Consider the following 21,858-nt stretch of genomic DNA (forward strand, 5'->3'; position numbering starts at 1 on the left):
TTCACATTCATGCATTCTTTATTTATTCATCACACAAATAGGGGGATAACTACCAAGGTAGCCCAGGATGGGTGGTGGAGGAGAGAAGCACCAGGAGGGGTGGTGGAGGAGGGAAGGACAAGGCCACACAGCACTTTAAAAGTTTAAAACTTTAAAACTTATTGAATGCCAGCCTTCTGTTGCTTGGGCAGTCCTCTGGGGTGGAGTGGCCGGAGGCCCCCCACCACATTCTTGGACATCTGGGTGAGGAGGCTATGGTACTTGGGGAGGAGGGCGGTTGGTTACACAAGGGCTGTAGCGGCGGTCTGTGCTCCTGCTGCCTTTCCTGCAACTCAGCCATACGCTGGAGCATATTGGTTTGATCCTCTAGCAGCCTCAGGATTGAATCCTGCCTCCTCTCATCACACTGCTGCCACCTTTCAGTTTTAACCCTCTCTTCAGCCCACCACCTCTCCTCCCAGTCATTTTGTGCTTTCCTGCAGTCTGTCATTGTCTGCCTCCACGCATTCGTCTGTGCTCTGTCAGTGTGGGAGGACAGCAGGAGGACAGCAGGAGCTCAGAGAACATTTCATCACAAGTGCGTTTTTTTCGCCTTCTAATCTTCACTAGCCTCTGGGAAGGAGAAGATCCTGTGATCCTTGAAACACATGCAGCTGGTGGAGAAAAAAGGGGACAGTGATATTTAAAAAGACATTTTCTAGAACAATGGCTACACTCTTTCAAGGTAAATCTTGCTATTAGCATTACATACACAGCACATGTGTTTTCATTCCAAGGTCGCATTTTGCCTCCCCCCACCACGTGGCTAACCACTCACCCCTCCCCGTGGCTAACAGCGGGGAACATTTCTGTTCAGCCATAGGCAAACAGCCCAGCAGGAACGGGCACCTCTGAATGTCCCCTTAAGAAAAGCACCGTATTTCAGCCAGGTGACCATGAATGATATCACTCTCCTGAGGATAACACAGAGATAAAGAACGGATGTTGTTTGAATGCCAGCAAACATACACTGCAATGCCTTGTTCTACAATGATTCCCGAGTATGTGCTACTGGCCTGGAGTGGTAAAGTGTCCTACCATGGTGGACGAAATAAGGCTGCCCTCCCCAGAAACCTTTTGCAAAGGCTTTGGGAGTACATCCAGGAGAGCCGCGAATGCCAGGGCAAATTAATCATTAACCATGCTTGCTTTTAAACCATGTATAGTATTTTAAAAGGTACACTCACCAGAGGTCCCTTCTCTGCCTGGCGGGTACAGGAGGCAGCCTTGGGTGGGTTTGGGGGGTACTGGCTCCAGGTCCAGGGTGAGAAACAGTTCCTGGCTGTCGCGAAAACCGGTTTCTCCGCTTGCTTGCGGTAAGTTATGTACGACTTCATCATCATCATCATCTTCCTCATCCCCAAAACCTGCTTCTGTGTTGCCTCCATCTCCATTGAAGGAGTCAAACAACACAGCTGGGGTAGTGGTGGCTGAACCCCCTAAAATGGCATGCAGCTCATCATAGAAGCGGCATGTTTGGGGCTCTGACCCGGAGCAGCCGTTTGCCTCTCGGTTTTCTGGTAGGCCTGCCTCAGCTCCTTAAGTTTCACGCAGCATTGCTTCAGGTCCCTGTTATGGCCTCTGTCCTTCATGCCCTGGGAGATTTTGACAAATGTTTTGGCATTTCGAAAACTGGAACGGAGTTCTGATAGCACGGACTCCTCTCCCTATACAGCAATCAGATCCCGTACCTCCCATTCGGTCCATGCTGGAGCTCTTTTGCGATTCTGGGACTCCATCATGGTCACCTCTGCTGATGAGCTCTGGCCAGCGTGGCAAGCTGCAGGTGACCATGCAAACAGGAAATTGAAATTCAAAAGTTTGCGGGCCTTTTCCTGTCTACCTGACCAGTGCATCTGAGTTGAGAGTGCTGTCCAGAGCGGTCACAATAGAGCACTCTGGGATAGCTCCCGGAAGCCAATACCGTCGAATTGTGTCCACAGTACCCCAAATTCAACCCGGCAAGGCCAATTTAACCACTAATCCACTTGTCAGGGGTGGAGTAAGGAAATCAATTTTAAGGGCCCTTTAAGTCAAAAAAAAGGGGGCTTCATCATGTGGACGGGTGCATGTTTACATCCATTTAACGCTGCTCAATTCGACCTAAACTCCTAGTGTAGACCAGGGCTATGTGTAGAGGATCCTCATAGGTAGATTAATCACTGCACATCCAGAAGATACTGGAACTGGGTGTGGTAGTTTTGGGTCTGCTGCAGTACGTTCCCTGTTGCTGGGGTCAGACTCCATAAAGGCAAGCAGTCTGGGCATCTAGTGAGGAGCTGAGCCCAGAAGCAGAAAGCAGACTGTTGTCCCTAACTCTGAAGTATTTTGCAGCAGGGTTTTCTTTAACCAATCACTCAGTTAAGTGTATAGATTTAATCAGTTAGCTAACTGGCTAGTAGTGATTTCAGCAGAGGAAGTGTCTGCATGGATTCCAACTGAAGATTCCTACAAGCAAGTGGAAGGAAGATGTTATTTTAGACTCAACAGACTATAGATTTGATGATCAAAGACTGAGATTTAGGTGAACAAAACCTAAGCTTTTGGGAACTCTTTCTTCTCACTGTGTTTCTATGGGGAGTGAACTTTTCAGATCTTAATTTGTTTTCTTTATTTATGTTTCTGTATAACTGAAGGTAATGGCTGTGGATTATAAAACAGCCATGTCATTCTGTAAACATTAGATTTGTTTCTTTATCAGAAGATTTTATAAAGTTATTTAATTAAATTCATTTCTTTAGTTCCTTTTGGAACTTGAATGTGGGGAGGTTGACCCAGTGCAATTCCTGCTGAAAATCCTTAGAGACTGAACTTTAGGTCTCCAGCTATTTTCTGTGGAAGTTGGGGTTTTTTTTAAAAGACACTGGAGAAGGGCTATAACGTGAATGATAGCCCACCCAAAGGTTACACCTGCACAGACTACTACAATCAGTACAAAAAGCTATGTAACACTTCAGTTTAATGGCAATTATAACTACAGCTAACTATAAATGTAAGATCTTGATATCAAAAGGCATGGTTAGTACTGTTTTAGTAAACAAATTATACTTTAAATTTCATCTTTAAGTAATATATATCAAAATGATTAAGTATCTAAACATTCCTAAATGCTTTGTGTTCTGGTGCTGTGATCATGTTTAATCCAGATTGAAAACTCAAGAGACTTTCTTTATACTAATTATTTATAATAAATCACACTATACTCAGGCTTTATCTACTTCTATTATGGAATATCCTGCAGAATTGACTCCTTGGTATGGAGTTGTACTCGGAGTTCTCTCTCAAAAAAGAAATGTTTCTAGCCCTTGTAAGTACAGAGATAACCTTGAAAATGTAACCACAGTACAAACTGATGCAGTGGTGCCTGCCAGAGCCTGGAAAGAACTTGAAAACAAGTGAGGTCAAACTATATTATCGACCTTAAAAGGGTCTGCACTCTGATTCCACAGTTAGAGTTGGACTTTTCTAATACACAAATTTGGCATTTTTGCTATGGCATTTACCATTTGCTGCAGCTAGGCACGCTATATTGTTTTTTGCCCTTCCTGTCCTGCATCTTGCTCTCTAGTTTTCCCTACAAGATAAGGTTAGTCTGATTACAGTGCATACTTCCTCCTACACTGTTCCATGGAACCAAGCAGCAAAGGTTTAGGGAATGATAGCTCAAGTTTAGTTTGCAGCCAGGGAGTGACAGGAACCAGAAGCGTTGGTTTCAGAGTAACAGCCGTGTTAGTCTGTATTCGCAAAAAGAAAAGGAGTACTTGTGGCACCTTAGAGACTAACCAATTTATTTGAGCATGAGCTTTCGTGAGCTACAGTTTCCACGGTATGCATCTGATGAAGTGAGCTGTAGCTCACGAAAGCTCATGCTCAAATAAATTGGTTAGTCTCTAAGGTGCCACAAGTACTCCTTTTCTTTTTTCCAGAAGCGTTGGCTGTCTGAAGGAGATACTTCTTTGGAATATACAATGGAAATGAGGTTCTGGGGCGGGTTGCTTGGACAGTGCCCAAGGAGTGTGGCAAAAATCCCTCATCTTCAAAAATGGTCCAAAAATTGCTACATTTTACACTCCACTGTAAGCCACAGCTGTGTGGAGGTGAAAAATTCATGGTAGAATCAACATTGCTACATAACATGGTCTGATTGTGCCTGACCTCTAGGTGCTTAAAGGTACTATTTCAGACAGATGCTGGCTGAAGTATTTTATTACAGCCTGAGTCCCTCACAAGCACAATGCAAGTTGCCACTAGTCCCTAACTTTGGTTGTGCCCACCTGCTCCAACTTTATCTTTGATAGCCCAAATTATAAACATCCCAAATAACTGGCATTAGGGCAGTGTTTTTCAAACTTTTTTTCTGGCAACCCAGTTGAAGAAAATCGTTGATGCCTGTGACCCAACATTGCTGAGGATGAGGGTTTTGGAGCATGGGAAGGGCTCAGGGCTGGGGCAGAGGGTTGGGGTGCAGGGCTCAAGGTGTGGGAGAGGGCTCTGGGCTGGATGCAGGAGGGTGTCTGTGCTGGGGGTGCAAGCTCTGTGGTAGGGCTAGGGATTTGGGGTGCCAAAAAGGGCTCCAGGTTTGGGGGGGCTCAGGGCTGGGGCAAGGGAGTGAGGCACAGTGTTGGGGTGTGGGATTACCTCGGGTGGCTCCCGGTCAGCAGCTCAGCGGGGGTGCTAAGGCAGGCTTCCTGCCTGTCCTGGCACCATGCACCACATTGTGCACCAGAAGCAGCCAGCAGCAGGTCCGGCTCCAAGGCGGAGGCACGCAAGCAGCTCCACACAGCTCTTACCTACAGGCACCACCACCACCCACCCCCCCAAGCTCCCATTGGCTGGGAGTGAGGCCAATGTGAGTGCGGAGCCAGTGCTCAGGGCTGGGGCAGCATGCTGAGGCCCGTGGCCGCCCCACCTAGGAGCCAGACCTGCTGCTGGCCACTTCTGGAGTACAGCACAGTGTCAAAACAGGTAGGGATTAGCCTGCCTTAGTTGGGTATCACCACCGACGGGACTTTTAACAGACGGTTGGTGGTGCTGACCGGAGCCACTGCAACCCAGTGCCTTACATTCCTCAACCCAGTACTGGGTCACGACCTGCAGTTTGAAAACCACTGCCTTAGCACAGGACATTCCTTTCTTCCCCCTACTGAAGAAATGCCAGCTCAGGGCAGTTCTAGAGCTTCACGAATAGGCTGTCTTCCAAGAATAGGCTGCTCTTACTGCTTCAGAACTGACAGCCATCCTTAGGTCACATCCCCTTTCTCTACTACCCTAATTGGTAGGTCTCTGCTCCCTTCAAAATCTGCAGCAAGTTTGTAGTCCTCCCAGCATCTCCAAAATACGGGAGGAAGGAGACAGAAGGATGGCATTTTCCTTCAGCTACTGGAGTCTCCCAGCAGAGGAGGGGGGATACTAAAGTCCATCTTTTTAAAGGTATTTTGGTGCCTACATGCCTGCCTTCTTTCTTTCTTCTGTCCCAGCCAGTACAGCAGCATCTCCCTACTTCAAGCAGAGTTAGGGCATTTTAAAAACTCAGACAAAAAATGGTTAAACTTTCACGATATTAGTAAGTTGGTAGAATTAAATACACAATGTTTTACTTAGATCCAGGGGTGAAGAGGAATTACAAACAGTCTTGATTGTTAATTAGGCAATAAGCATTGTCGAAATGGGAAAACCAAGTTGAGTGAGTTTAGTTAAAAATTTATTTTAGATCCCCAAAGGCCAAAGCATCTTTACATTTGTGGGGAGAATGTTTTCTTATACTGAAATAAGACTTCTCCCATGCAGATAAGGCATGTGAACACAAAGCATAAAAACATTCCGTTTCCCTGTAACATTCCATATGAATAAATAACTTCACTAGCACAATAAATCTATGAGCAGCAGTAACAAACTGGGCTGAATGAAACATACATTCAATATTTCAGAACACACTGATATGATCTAATATGAAAACAAAGTGATGCAATTCTATAAGTCAATATTTTTGGCACAATAAAGATAATTGCTTTGGTGATTTTCTGAATATTTGCATATCCCTTTCAATGTGATAAGTTGCAGCATGAAAGGTTAGTAATGTCATTTGACAGGTGGTGCACATTACTGCAAATGAGACAATATACTTGCATATACATTACCCACAAACTCAACTTTTTGGTACAGTGGATTGGGGTAACCTGCCTATTCTGCATATCAAGCAGCAATGAAAATTCAGTCATACCTGAAAAATATAGAACATTTCTGCAAGAGGCTCATACTATTAATACTAACGTGTAGATGAAAGTACAATTACAACTTATAATTTCAAACATTTAACTTATCTTAAAATGTCTTTCTTCCCCCCCAGACTTTTCCTTAAGAAAAGTTGTTTAAGAGCCCTGGCACTGCTGGGCAAGGCTATTTTGATGCCTTCATGCCATTTAGGATTGTAGGCCAGTGTTTTAAGTATCTGTGGCATGGCTTCTCTCCAGGAAATTGCAAACACGGTTCCTTTTCTTTATAGTTAGATGGGAATGGAGTCCCAAGACTTTTCTGTTATAATGTGGACTCATGGTTTGGAAAAGGTTGGGAATCACTAATTCTTCCCTCATATCAGGGCAGCACAAGAGGGACAGTGAGAACTGTGAGGACTTCTAAACACTTGTAGTTACTGTCAGGATGTCCATTTTACCCACAGCAATCCTTTGCAAACAAAGGCATTCCAATTGGGATCAAAGATTCTGGTGTTAAGCAGCGGGGGGTACCGAACATGCAAAGGACTGTCTGACCTTTCTATCATGGAGCCCTTGGGTCTGCAATTGCAAGCCTGTCAAACTGGAAGTGAATTAGCTTGTCAGACTTCCCACCTGATTTCTGTTACTATTAACCTATTTCAGAGTAACAGCCGTGTTAGCCTGTATTCGCAAAAAGAAAAGGAGTACTTGTGGCACCTTAGAGACTAACCAATTTATTTGAGCATGAGCTTTCGTGAGCTGTAGCTCACGAAAGCTCATGCTCAGCTCACGAAAGCTCATGCTCAAATAAATTGGTTAGTCTCTAAGGTGCCACAAGTACTCCTTTTCTTTTTATTAACCTATTGACACTGTGTGACTGAAATATACATTATTAGTTACAGGAACTCTATTTTAATGTAGCTAAATGATGAATTACAACATACAGTTTGCAGTACCAGCGGAATATTCTCTTACTGACTATTCTAAGTACACTCTAACCAAATGCCTCAGAACCATCCCTAGGTTCCATTTGTAAGCAAATGTACCTCAACTTAGCAACAATGCATTTTATTCATTCTAAAAAGTGTTTAAGTTCTAAAAAGTTTAAATGATATATCCTTAATTTTGTTTTACATTCTGTACAAAAAATATTTTGCAAAGATGTCTACACAAAAGTTTAATTGCAGTAATACAGACAGCACAAACGAGCATAACTATGCATCATAATTTTTACCTTAAAACATTCGAACACTTTGAAAAGTAATGCTTTTACCTTAACACTTGGTATTTTCAGAAAAGTGCCTTGTGCATTTAAAAAATACCTACTTTGTGCATCTTGAAACCAACCATTTAAACACTGAAATATTAAGAGTGAAATCCACACTAGAACATGAATTGCTTTAAGTGCAACGTATGCCTATGCAGATATTGTAATGAATGTTTCAAGATGAAATCTCCATAGACCACAACTGTACACTTAATCCTACACTGCAAGCCGCAATGGATCCAGAATAGGCATTCACTTCACTCGCTCCCATGCTTTTGTAACTGAATAAACTGCATTCATACAGTAACCCTGATACTAATTTTCTTTAGTTTATGGCAGAAAGTTTTCCTGCACAAGTCAAAGGAAAAGTAGAACCTACAAAGAAGTCAACTCACACTGCTCTTAAAAGAAGTTCTATTAAAGTAACTTCAGCTGAACTCATTTTGCTGAATGAAAGCATCAGCACTGATGAGCACAATTCTCTAATTCTTGTTTAGGAAAGTAGCAATACATTAGACTGCCTCTTTTGGATGTATGCTCTCTGTATGTAAGCATCTGCATTTCTTGAGCTTTCAGTCATTCAACTGCCTCAATGTGTGGCATGCATCTTTCAGGTGATGTGTGACAGCCACTAACTGCTTAAAGCAGTTCCTCTTCATAAGACTCAAACAAGTATTGAAAAATTAAGTCCCTCTTTCACAGGAGGCAGATGGGAGAGTGAATGCTCTATTTTTACTACTTTTTTTGAAGTCTATAGATATTAATTTCTTGATAAAACCTGTTAGAATCCCTTCTATTGAAGACCAAGAATAAGGTATCTTAAAAAATGCCAGACCTTTCTCAAACATGGAAAATGGTGACAACAACAAGTCATGTCACTGAAGCGTCATTGCTCTCAACGTAAGTTACATATACATTTAAATGATAGACGGCAACAGAAATGTGCTCTGAATCCAGAAGTTCATTTAACAAGTATTTTTACAAAGTCCTGGAGTCACTTGGAATAAAATTTTCAATGTCCTGCACTTGAACTCCAAGACATCAAAAATTTCAGAAGCTTAATCAACTATTTATGACCACATTAATACATCAAGTTTCATCAGTATGGACAAAAGAGTGAGGCTCTTCCATTACCTACTTACCTCTGGACAAACAGATGTAGCTCTTTTCCTATTAAGATTTCATCCAGAAGTAAAACATTTCAGCAGAAAAACCTCTGGAGTTGTACCATACATTATGTCCAACAGCATTTAAACAGTTGATAGGAGTATTGCCAACTTTCGGTTCCATTTCAATAATTGGTGCATAGCATTTGGCACATCAGTTAAGCATCCACAGTTCTGAGATCATTTTATGTATGGTCTCGATTTACAATGTTCTTCTGATAGTCCTCCTGCTTTTTGCCAGCAAGTCCTATGCTCTGATGAGAAAACACTAAGGAGCATTTTTAAAAAGATGCCCTGAGTTCAAATACCATGTCAGCACAGTCTACTGATTTATTACACAATCTTGCATCTTTCAGAAATCCAGTTTCTTCAGCTGTTCGTATGTCAAAAAGAACTGTGCAATTAGTCAAGGAAAACAATTGCAGATATTTGCATTTTTTATTTAACACACTTGTGATGCGTAATTCCTACTGCATTCACTTAACTACTGACTGCAGCCCTGTGAAACTTTGGTCTCCCATTAAATGCCTCCTAACACAACCACCAGTCCACCACAAAACAAGTCACTCCTCTCCAGCAGTTGCTATAATGTTCCCTATAGTCCAGGGCACAGAGAACTCTAGGCAATATTGTAGCAAACTGCTAATGGGAAAACTTGTTTCAGTGCATGTTACTCTCACCAACAGGATCCTCCTAGTGCAGCCTAATTCTTCCCCAAGTTCTATCCCAAACACCTTAAACATGAAAGTTAGAATTGGGGAAAGGTCAGAGAGGCCACAATAGGAGAGGAACCCACAGCCTTTTTGACTCCTATCTTCTTAGTGGGTGAAACTCTGAAGCTGTGTAGATTCTTGTTTGTGGGAAGAGAGAAAGGAATATTACAGCTGTGCCTCATCTTCTCACAAAACAATGAACTTAAGGATAAACATATGCCAAATGGTCTACTGTACAAGTTGTATAATAAGGTAAAAATTGGTGTGTGAAAAGATCTTGTGACCATCTACAAACAGTTTTATTAATGCAGGAAATAGTTTCAAACAGAAACCTACCCACCCACCCTCCTCCACCCAAACTGCTAATTGACCTGATTACCATTTGCATGTTTTTAGATGTCAGTTTAGTTGACATAATAGTGAACTGAGAGCTAAAGGAAAAAATGTTTTGAAAAAGATTATATTTAGAGGTTCAGCTTTATATAAATCTTAGGGACTATTAATAGGTGCCATAGTACTCCATTTATAAAGAGATGGAAAATAAATTTACTTTTATACTGACAAGTTACACCAAATGTTTTATATGAAGCACAATTCACTAGTCAATTGTCTCTCTACTCAATGCCTACTGCTCTTCACAAAAAAGTTTAATAAATATTTCCAAATACTTCTGAAGAGGATACGATAATATTCCAAGGACCGAGTCTCAACCAGTTTGGCCAGAATCCTTTATATAAAGCAAAAAAGCCTTCATACCTCCAGGTCTGAAATAAATATTTTAAAAACGCATATGAATGAGAAAAGAGTAAAACAAAACTTTCATTGAAAGATTATATCCAAAGAACAGCTAATACTTTACATAATGAATGCAATTACAAGGTGCTCTGTGCTACCTCAGGAGGAAGACATTTGGTTCAATTCACAGTAATCGTCTCTTGTCTCATAGCAACTCAGACTGGGAATGTTGCAGAATTACTGCCCATCCAGTTTTGGGCAAAGACAAGAGTCGTGACTACCTTGATAAAACCTTTTAGGGGAAGTTTGGCACTTAAACCTGCTGATCAGTGACATTCTTGTGGAATCAGCAATAGGACAGCAGGAGTTTTCAACACCAGACTGAGTAAATTAAGATCTTACTTTAACCATAACAATGTGGATTATTTAATTTAAATATAGAGCATATATTTAAATTAAATAATCCACATTGACAGCAACATTACAGAACTAATTTAACTGTACTAGAAAAGACATATTAAAAACTAAATTTAAGCCCAGTAAGGGGGTTATTTTTGTCCAGTAAAGGAGCATGAAATATCAGACATAATATTAAGAATCAGACCTAGTCAAAAAGGGTAAGTTTGCGATTGTTTTTTGAAAACATTTCCCCACATTTTTGAAGTTTGAAAAGTTTCAGCTGCTCTCACAAGAAACATTTAACATATAACTTTAATTAAGACTCAAACAGAGCAAGTCATATGCGACTACAGGCAATAACTAGAGTCTTTTTGAAGAAATAATTTTCATTTTCAAAGATAATTTTATGTAGTGTTATTTTAAAAAGGGATCTTTCATTTACATTGGGCCCACAATTTCCCCTTCCCAGTCATCCACTACATACAAAGAACAATATTAGGTTTTATGCATTATGGGGAAAGATTAGTATATTTTTGAAACAGCTTGCATTGCAAAGTTTCTGGAGGGAGATTTAACTTCCCATGCGGCATTGTGAACCCAAATAGCAAGTTAATTCCCCATTCCACACCTTGCTCTGTTTAAACTTCTTCAGTGAAGACTGAAGACTAGGAAACCCACACCTGAAATCTATGACACAAAGGGTATGTCCACACCACAAATTAAGGAATAATTGTAGCAGGGCTAGGCGAACCCACTCTGGCTTTGATTTAGCTAGTGAGGGTAACAGCATGTGACAGCATGTGCTAGCCATCCCAACACAAGCCAACTGGGGATCCTAGGTATGTATTCCAGCAGCTAGCCCAAACCAAGGTCCATGCTACCATGTCTTCATTGCCACTGTTACCAGTACTAAATTAAAGCTGTAGCATAGGCAGGCATACCAACACTACTTGCCCCTTAATTTGCAGCAGAGACATACCCATGTTTCCTGTTGCTATTTGGGCTACAAAAAGCTGTTGGGTTTTTTTTAGCATGAACCTTTACAAACATATTTTAAAACACAAAGCAACATTTAATGACAAGACACCAGACCCTAAAAACAGCCATATTGGGTCAGACCAATGGCCCATACAACCCAGCAACCTGTCTCTGACTATGGCCAGTGGTAGACTCTTTTCAGAGGGAATGAAGACAACAGGGCAATCTTAAATGATCCTGCCTGTAGTCCAGTCCCAGGCTCTGGCAGTTGCAGGTTTAGGGACACCCAGCGTATGTGGTTACATCCCTGATCATCTCGGCTAATAGCCATTGATGGACCTACCCTCAGTGACCTTATCAAATTCTTTTGAACCTGTTTTACTTTTAGCCTTCACAACATCCTCTGGCAATGAGTTCCACAGGTTGACTGTGCATTGTGTGAAGTACTTATATTTGTTTTAATCCTGCTGCCCATGAATTTCATTGGAAGACCCCTAGTTTTTGTATTATGTGAAGGAGTAAATCACACTTCCCTATTCACTTTCCCCATATCATTCATGATTTTAGACCGCTATCATATCCCCCTTAGTTGTCTCTCTTTTAAGCTGAGCAGTCCCAATCTTTTTAATGTCTCCTTGTATGGAAGCTGTTCCATACTCCTAATTATTTTTATTACATTAGAATTGGAAAAGGTGTGACAAAAGGAATCTTTTTTGAAGTAACAACCAGAGCTGTATGTAATATTCAGCGTGGGCACACCATGCATTTATATAGTGGCATTCTGGATATTGAAAAAACCTGGATTTGTGCTGGAAATGGCCCAACTTGATCATCATACACATTGTAAGGAGAGTGATCACTTTAGATAAGCTATTACCAGCAGGAGAGTGGGGTGGGAGGAGGTATTGTTTCATGGTCTCTGTGTATATAATAAGATCTTCTAAACTTTCCACAGTATGCATCCGATGAAGTGAGCTGTAGCTCACGAAAGCTTATGCTCAAATAAATTGGTTAATCTCTAAGGTGCCACAAGTACTCCTTTTCTTTTTGCGAATACAGACTAACACAGCTGTTACTCTGAAACCTGGATATTTTCTGTCATCTTATCTTTCTTAAAAGTTCCTAACATTGTTAGCTTTTTTGACCTCTGCTGTATATTAAGCCAGTGTTTTCAGGGAACTATCCATGACGACTCCAAGATCTCTTCCTTGAGTGGTTAACAGCTAATTTAATGTGCATCATTGTGTATGCACAATTGGGATTTTTTTTTCAGTGTGTATTACTTTGCAGTTATCAACATTGAATTATTTCTGCCATTTTGTTTCCCAGTCACTGAATTTAGTGAGATCTGTTTGTAATTCTCTTCTCAGTCAGCTTTAGACTTAACTATCTTGAGTAATTTTATATTATCTGCAAATTTTGCCACCTCACTGTTTACCCCTTTTTCCAGATCAATTACGAATATGTTGAACAGTGATTTAGGCACAGGTGGGAGTTACTTAAAAACCTGCAACTGAAACAAATGGCCAGGTTGTATTTAATTCATGTTAGTTTCCAAGACAGCCTCCCCAAAAGACCTTGCAGGAGGTAATGACCCGTAATCCACTTACAGCAAAACAGCATTCAGCACCTTTAGACACCAATCACCAAAATCAGTCTTTCCTACTGGCCCTAGCAGCTTCTTCTGGTACCGTTTCCCTCCTTCACCAGCAGGTGGCCCTGTGTTAGATATGTTCCCCTATAAGACAGTGGTCTACAATCTTTTTACACATAAGATCACTTTTTGAATTTAAGATCCACTGAGGATCTATCCCACCCCTTCCCCAAGGCCCTGCCCTGCCCACTCCATTCCCCACTCTCTCCATCGCTCGCTCTTCCCCACCCTCACTCACTTTCACTGGGCTGGGAAGGGGGGCGGGCTCTAGGCTGGGGCCAAGGGATTTGGAGTGTGGGAGGGGACTCTGGGCTGAGCCTGGGACGGGGGGTTGGGGTGCAGGAGTGAGGGGTGCCAGGTGATCAACTGGCAGAGGCTCCAGGATCAACCAGTCAATCGTGATCAACAGGTTAGTGAACACTGCTGAAAAGTGGGTGGAGACAATACAGTAGCCACCACAGGGGGAAACTGCCAGTCTAAGCCATAGACTACAGCACCTGTAGCATAGAAATTTCTAGAGCGACACATTATCTACAGTGACAGAAAAACTGCTTCTATCTCCCCATGCAACAGTAGCTAGGTCTACAGAAGCTTTCTTCTATCTGCCTAGCCACATCTATACCAGGAGTTAGGTTGGCATAGGTACGGCACTCAGAGGTGTGAAGCTACATCGAACTAACTTAAGCATAGACCAGGGCTTAGTACCCATTAACGCAAGATGCAGCTGGTAACAGCAAAAGGTACTACACAAATGCCTCCACCTAAAAGAGGAATGGAGTTCATTATGTCCTGGTAAGAGCCTTTGGGTGACTGTCTCCTTGGAAGCAGCTTCCAATTACACTTACAAATACTCAGGAACAGGATGTTTAACTTTGTTTCCCATAACCCTTTCAAAAAGTTGCTGTTTGTTTCCTACCCACTTCTCTTTTGGAGCCCCGTCTCCCAGTCAGTACAATCCAGGCTCACTCCCTCCAAATAATCTAACTTGACTCCTTCTAGGGGAAGTCATTGTTTTTGGCACAGCCAGTCAAAACCTAGGATACAACAAACCACTTCCTGTCTGCTCTGGCTATAATTCTCCTGTCCCCTGCCTTCAAGCAGGAAGTAGAAGCAAGAACTGTGAAAAGTGAGAAATCTTTTTTTTTTTTAACTGATTGATTTCTGGCGATACTACACCTCTTCATCCCAACTGCAAATGCAAGCTATAAAGAACTGTCAACCTTGGTAGGTCCCTATATTCAGGGATTTGAAATATTCTCCTTTCTCCTTGTCCCAATATTTCAATAAATATTTTCATAAGTTATTCAGTACCTTTTTAAAAAGTGTGCTCACATCAGAAGAATTCCCTGTTAGTATACCTGACCTAAATACCAGCAGGAATGAATGCATATATGTTCCTCCATGTTGCAAGCAGACCTATTTCCATTTCATCAACACTGAGAACAGATTTTACATAGCAGAAGGTGGGAGAGATGGGGCAGGATTTGAGTCCAAATTTTTGAAAGATGCACATGGCACAGCAAGTTCAAAAGTTAAAATGTATTATTTCCAGAGTTCTCTCTACAAGTCCTAAACCACAGAAGTGGCTTTCTAGAACACCTACCTAGATTCTACATTCTACCTAGAACACTGTCTACCTACAATGCAGAAAACCCTCTAATTCATGTCTGATATCACAAGATTGTATAAAAGTTACCACTAGTTGCTATACACTTTGTACTTACTTGTAATAAGCAATCCAAAGTACCCTTGTACCCTGAATGTGTTCCATCTCGAAATTTTCTCTGATTCATCATCCGTGTCCTCACAACATCAACTGGATTTGATGCAAGTGCTCCAGCTAATCCACAGGTGAAGCTTGAGCTAATGAAAGATAAACCATTATAAAAATATGACCTACTACCACCAACTTAGAAGTATACAGAAACTTTCCCTCCCTTATGGAAAATTTTAGCTATAGCATAGACATTTTAAAGTTGTGTTTGCATTTTTATCAATAAACTACTTTTTCAGTTAGTTTTACCTGACAAAAATATATATCAAGCTAAGACTTGTTATACACACACACACACAGAGTAACAATCAGGAAGACGTTTCACACTTTAAAAATCCATCCCTTTATTTTCAAAGTAGTAAACACATTTTAGTTTCAGCCTTTATATACATACCTAATTTAGGTATTTTGAACCATAAAAATGTCTACACAGGTCAAAAATTACATAAATAGCACAAAAAAACTATTACCTTCCATGGCATGAAATGTCATTTGAAATAATACTACAAGTAAACATTTAAATACACTAGAAGTATATTTACATCTCAATTGATAGTGAGAAAAAAATGTGAGATCTAATTATATTCTCTGAAAAGTCTAACATTAAGAGATTAATGTGTAACCTCTGAAAGGGGATTTAATCATACAACTAGATCTTTCTAAACTTAACTCTTATGCTTGTTCAAACTTACAGGAAGTGAGTATACACAGTGTCTCCCATGAGTCCAGACATAATTATGTGCTTCTTGGTGAGATCATAGACTGGCAGCTCCACTCCCACAACAATAGCAGCTCTCTGAGCTGTTAAGGACACCCCCTGGCAAAACAAATGTATAATGTTTGAGATTTTAAAAACGGCATCATTTATGTCTGGTTGAAGATAACTCATATACCATTACATTTTAGATTAAAAGCACCTAGGAAATATTCATAGAACAAATTTTGTATACTGAGAAAATACACTTTATAAAGTTTTTTTAAAAAATAAAGTGGTGTATGGTATAAAGGTGTGTAAATGTACTGCTTGGAAAAGATCCCAGATGGACCAACCTGGTGACTGGAGTTAATTTGCAGAACAGAAAGCACAGCAGCAATACAAACTTCCCCATACTGCCCCACCAACATCTCAGCCATGACCTACAGCAGATGTTCTCAAACTGAAGTCTATGGACTGCTGCTGGTAGTCTGCTGAGAGCTGGCAGGCTGGTGCTGGCTCATCTTACAGTCAGCTTAGAGAAACCAAGAATATTGAGGGGGGGAGATAAAATGGAGAGCAAAAGTAGACTGACTGCATTTTTCAAAGACTAACCACTAATTGTCAACAGGTGGAAGTGCAAATATTTTTCATGCACAGAATTTCAGTAGCGGCCAGAGAGATTTTCTGTAATCATGAATGGTTTACGAGGCAGTCCATGACATGCTAAAATACAATCCACACTGAAAATTTGAAAACCCCCAATCAGTTACAGGTGAGAAGGTAAGTTCATTAAATATTATTTAATGCCAAGTACAGTTTATTTTAAATACCATAGTGCTTTTCATCAGCAGATAACATGTTTTACAAAGGACTTCCCACACCATTTAAATGGCTAATACCCAATTCCTCCACACTGCAGAAATTATTCCAATTTTGCAGAAGGGAAAAAGATGTGCACAGCTTAAGTAGCTACTTCAAGTTCACATGGTGCTTGGTAGAACTTGGAATAAAATCCTATTCTCGCAGGTCCCATTCTCCGAGACACATGCCTTAACCCACTGGATCACAAGAAACTGACCACTGAACAACTCCTCTACCATCATGGGCTAAATCTGAAACAGAAGATTATAAATCAAGAGTCTATTCAAATTATCAATCCCCAGAGCCATTTGGTCCCTGCCTTCACAGACATTCATCTAAGGAAGCAAGCTTCCCCATACTGAAGCTATTTAACAAAACAGCCTGCTCTTAAACCAAGATATAATATATTTAAAGGTGTCTTTCAATTTTAAGTCAGCCAGTAAAGGTATACATAGTTAAAATTAATTCTACATGGTCGCAATACTCCTTGTAAGTGTTATAACTTGAGGTTAATTAACTCAAGTTCATGGAAGAGTTCTATTCCCCATGCCAAGGAAATATTTTACCATCACCAATATAAGTAACAGTTTTCAGCTGGAGAGGATAACTTTTGTCAATAACTTATAGCAGAGCTAAGGTTGAGAAGCATCATTTAAAGGCTAACTCCAAGTGTTCTAATATCCACATGCTTATTCTGATTGCCTTGAAATTAGCTATACTTCAAAGGGTGAGCTAAGTATCCAAATTTGGGGTCATTTGAGCAAAGGAGTCCCTGAGGGAAAAAAAGAGACCCTTAAAAAAACAGAGCATTTAATGTTCACAAATTCTACTGATGTGTTTTGTGCAGATATGGGACTTAAATCATGGCTTTGATCACACCCCAGATTTAAACCAGATAGTGCATGCCATGCACTACCTCTTTGGAGAAGTAATATTGAAAATGTTGATAAAAAAGAGAAACTTTCTAGAGAGGTCTGCACTCAATGTTCACGTGCCAAACAGATTACAAAGTACACGTGCAGGAAATCTAGCCAAGAGGTTTCTAGTCAGCCAGTTTCCACATGACTTGGGTGGCTCCTGGGGACATGCTACGGTCATTGAACTTGAGCTGCACGCAGGCAATAAAGTTTGAAACCTACATTTGGCAGAAATCTTTGAAATATCTATATGCATATTTTGTACAATCCCCTTGTACCAGGGTATTTTTTTGTTCGGGGAAAATATAATCTGAGTACATCAGGTAATTCAGAAGGTGCTCAAACTATTTCTGAGAAGAAAATAAGATACACCTGCAAACAACTGCTGGGAGGATTAGAGGCAGAGGAGTTGGGGAGGGGCTGAAGTGAGCAAGAGGTTGGGGGCTCAAGTCAGAGGGAGTGGGAGGCAGGGGGCCTGTCAGCTCCCCATCCTCCCCCCCCGTGCCAGGATCTGGGAAAGTTCTACCAGATGGGGATAGGAGCCCCTCTCTGCTCTCCATGTGAGCCAGGATCAAGGAGCTCCTGAAGATAAAGCAAACTGAAACCTCTAAAAAACTAGGAAATGTGTCAAGGTGACTCCCCTGCAGGGGGTAGAACAGATAGGTTAGGGGAAAGCTGGGGAAACCTGCCTGAAGCAGGGGCAAAGGGGCCCAGTCTAACCAAGGAAGTGTGGAATCCTCCAGTAAGGTGCTGCCCATCATGTGTATGCAGCAGAGAGTGCCACATCATATTTATGCAGCAAGGAACAACCTTCTATGTGCTAATGGCTAAATGGGACTGGAAAGGGAGGCTGAGCTAGATGCTGGCTTGGGGCTAGATGTTGCAGGGAATGGTGGGGAAAGAGTGGAGAAGGACAGACACCAGTCTTCTCACACTTGCTTAGTTACTGAAAATGCCATGTAATAGACACAGTTTGTCCCAAACTCCTGATATAGCTGATGAGAGGAATCAAAACTGTAAGCAGTTATATCCTCCAAAACATTTCAAAGCATGACCACTGTCCCCATTCCACTATAACAACGTGCATAGGAAGGTCAAAGTGTATATAGGAATCACATAACTATGTGGCCCAGTAGACAGAGCCAAGGAACTGCGACTCAGCAGACCTGGGATCTATTTCTGGCTATGACACTGACCTGCTGGGTGAACAATATAATGTTGTTAACCTCCTTTGTAAAGTGTTTTGTGATCTTCTGATGAAAAATGCTGTGAGCTAGACATCACCACTAGCCGTGCTAGCATCTCAACTGCAAACCTATGAAATAACTACAACTGCGTAAATGACCACTAACTCCTACAAAAAATTACTCAAACTAGGAAGTTCACTGACAAGAAACTTCATTAATCTGGAGTTAACTTTGCTCAGTGATGTCTTGAACCCTTCCAGAATGTCAAGTTTAGTGACATTCAAACCTCTGAAAACCTGGAAGTGAAGAGTTAAGGGTCATGCCAACGTAACCCGAACAATGCCCTAGTATGTCCATAAACTCTCACTCTTGTACACTACACTTTTTGTAAAATGGAGATAATATTCCAAAGAGGTGATGAGTCTATCTACATACATTAATACTTCTCAAGTGCTTTTGAAATCCTTGAATGGCAAGTAATATAGCAGTTAAAAATATTAATATACATATATACAACTTTAGGTACATCTTACACCAATATTTTGGCAGACATTGCAGAGCTATATGCAACAATATGTAGAACAGTAAATGGATTTTTTTTAACGTACTATGGCAAGAACAACCTCGGAAGAGTTAGTGTAACAGCTGAAGAACTTACTTTCCATAGTCCTCTAGTGCCTTCTTTTTGGTAAATTTGTATGAAATTGCCCATCATTCCTCCTTGAATCACACTGCCTTGGGCCTGCATTCTGATCTAAGGCAGCCCAAAACAAAAAGCAGTTATCAGTTTTCAAACACTGAAAATTATAATTTAGTTTAGTTTCTCAACATTATGAAGAGGCGCTGCAAAATATTACAGTTTAAAACATTTTCAAAATATGATCTCTGCTTCTTAACTATACAAGTATGGACTGACTGCACCATGGTAGTACCACCTATCTGGAGATACATATCAGCTATCCTTCAAGTGCAGATGCTATATTTGGAACAGTTGAATTTGAACTAGTACTTGGTGTAGCTTTTAGATTAGTTACCACAAATCACTGCTATTTTTGAATTGGTGCACTAACATGTAGATTAGATTGACAGAAGACTTCTGCATGGTGTCCTTTACAGTGTTCTCCCTTGAACTCACCAGCTACATCTTAACACAAAAGGTCAATATGATGAAAGTTTCAGCTGGGAAGAACTATGTACTTTACTTTTTGGATTTGAAATTAAAGACTGATTTTTCAAGGACAAACTGCTGGATTCATGGTAAGTGTGACAAGCAAATGAGAATTCACCCCTAATTTTAGGAGTTAGTGTTGTCACCCAGCCCAGCATGCATATCATCACTCCAGAATAGAGCCTGTCACAAGTTCAGGGAAACCGCAGCTGTATTCTCCCTCTACGATGCAGCAAGGGCACACCCCTCTAGGCTTCCAGCTCCCCAACCATTGCCTCTTCGGGGGAGACATGCATCTCTCTCCCTTCTAACTGGGGTATTTACAGGCTGCACAGACTCCTGACCATGTGATTTTCTCAGAAAGAGGCTGTAAGCAGGCATGATTCAAGTCTCACCTGAGAGTACACAGTGTGATTGTCAGTTTTGAGTTACCACACGGCTATTTCTAAGCAAGCAGATTTATTCTTAAGGTAGAAAGCATTACAGAGAAAACACTAAAAACATTAAAACATACGTGCATGCTAAAAAGCTTGCCAGAGATCACCCCCACGCTACAACAAGTATTCTAATTGGTGATTAGTCCTTCAAATCCCACCCACATAGCAGTGCTCCCTATGGTCATAAGTTGATCACACCTTCAACTCAGAACAAGTGCTCAGATTATGTGCCCTCAGTAGGTCACAGTCCTTCCAACCCTTCCCTAAAGATTGGGACCCACCTTGGACCAGAAGTCCTGTCCGTTTCCAGGTTAGAAAGGCCCTGAACCTGTTTAAAACCAGGCTATTTATCCAAAAATCTTTCTTTGTCCATTGGTTCCTGGAGAAACCAGTTTGACCTAGTATATATGAAGTTCTGCAGAGGCAGCTTCAAAGGGCCAATAACCAAAGGAATTATGTTAGCATCACCCTCCTTCTAAAAAGTTGTACACAATCTCATAATGCAAACAATTGCATTTTCAAATACAATGAACTCCAGTGACATTTAACTTAATTCATTAAAGTTTGTCCAGGGTATTGTCCTCTGTCACACTGTATGCTATAATTCCAGAATAGAGCCAATAAAGGCTTACCTGTGTTGATACTTCCACTACCCCTTCTATGAAATGGGAAGTTTTAAACAATTTGTTTTCATTCTATTTTATTTGAAGGAAGGAGGACTAAAATTAGGCACTATGTAAAAAGCAACGTTTTTCCCCTCAATCCTCAGAAAACTTTAGCATGTGCAGAAGCAGCAAAGTAATCTCAGGCCATGATCTTGTAAGTTAAATAGGATCAACCTTACCAGTACTTGGACAGGAGATAATCACAAATTTTAAAACAGTTGCTGAAAATGTGGTGTGGGTGATTTCACTAAGTGGCACTCTGCTTAAGTCATTAATGCACCATGCAGGGGCATTGTTTCAAAGTGACATTGTGCTACTAGTTTGATAGGTGACAGAATAGAGATCCTGACCTACTGGATTTTTTTTCTAGAACCCTAATGCTTCTTCCAACCTAGAGATTTCTGGATGTCAGTGATTGGTAAGTAGTCCTTTACATACTTCCAAATGAACAGCATTGTAAGTTGTGTAGGTCAACTTACACTGATTTCTTTAAATTTAGAGTACAGCTTCAGCACGTCAAGTTTGGAGCAAAAGGGGGGCGGGGAAAGCAACTTTAGTAGTTCATTGTGTTCTGAAGCAAGAAAAAAGTAATCAATCAAGTGTTTCTCCTTGCCTCCAAGGACACTGATTTCATCAAATTGCATGCCTCCAGCTGACCAGCATGCCTGGAGGGAACCCCTGAATTACTGAGTAAGTAATTTCAAAGTGAGTATATTTAAAGCAATAGAACACAGCATGCAATAATCATCGTGTAAAAGAAGCAGTGAGAGATAAAGGCATCTTTTAAAAAGTGGAAGTCAAATCCTAGTGAGGTAAATAGAAAGGAGCATAAACACTGCCAAATTAAATGTAAAAATGTAATAAAAAAAGCCAAAAGGGAGTCTGAAGAACAGCTAGCCAAAAACTCAAAAGGTAATAACAAAATGTTTTGGTTTTTTTTAAGTACATCAGAAGCAGGAAGCCTGCTAAACAACCAGTGGGGCCCCTGG

The 21,858-nt window shown here is 40.9% G+C and overlaps 1 protein-coding gene across 2 annotated transcripts in view; it reads right to left on the minus strand.

Annotated features, from left to right (window-relative positions):
- Positions 1–21,858, minus strand: part of SLC25A30 (solute carrier family 25 member 30) — a 29,379-nt gene continuing 7,521 nt past the window's right edge. The window contains exons 6-12 of one of the 2 annotated variants that reach the window (XM_077811663.1): positions 19,258–19,353; positions 15,630–15,754; positions 14,888–15,026; positions 10,081–10,161; positions 8,661–9,078; positions 1,227–2,487; positions 1–653 (exon numbers count right to left, since the gene is read on the minus strand). In XM_077811663.1, the coding sequence (XP_077667789.1) occupies positions 9,037–9,078; positions 10,081–10,161; positions 14,888–15,026; positions 15,630–15,754; positions 19,258–19,353 (483 nt within the window). In that variant the 3' untranslated portion in view covers positions 1–653; positions 1,227–2,487; positions 8,661–9,036. Of the gene's footprint in view, positions 654–1,226; positions 2,488–8,660; positions 9,079–10,080; positions 10,162–13,166; positions 13,229–14,887; positions 15,027–15,629; positions 15,755–19,257; positions 19,354–21,858 lie in introns of those variants that run through there. The other variant, XM_077811671.1, reaches the window with a different exon arrangement.

Source organism: Eretmochelys imbricata, chromosome 1 (assembly GCF_965152235.1).
Source record: "Eretmochelys imbricata isolate rEreImb1 chromosome 1, rEreImb1.hap1, whole genome shotgun sequence".
In the NCBI taxonomy this organism is placed as follows: domain Eukaryota; kingdom Metazoa; phylum Chordata; order Testudines; family Cheloniidae; genus Eretmochelys; species Eretmochelys imbricata.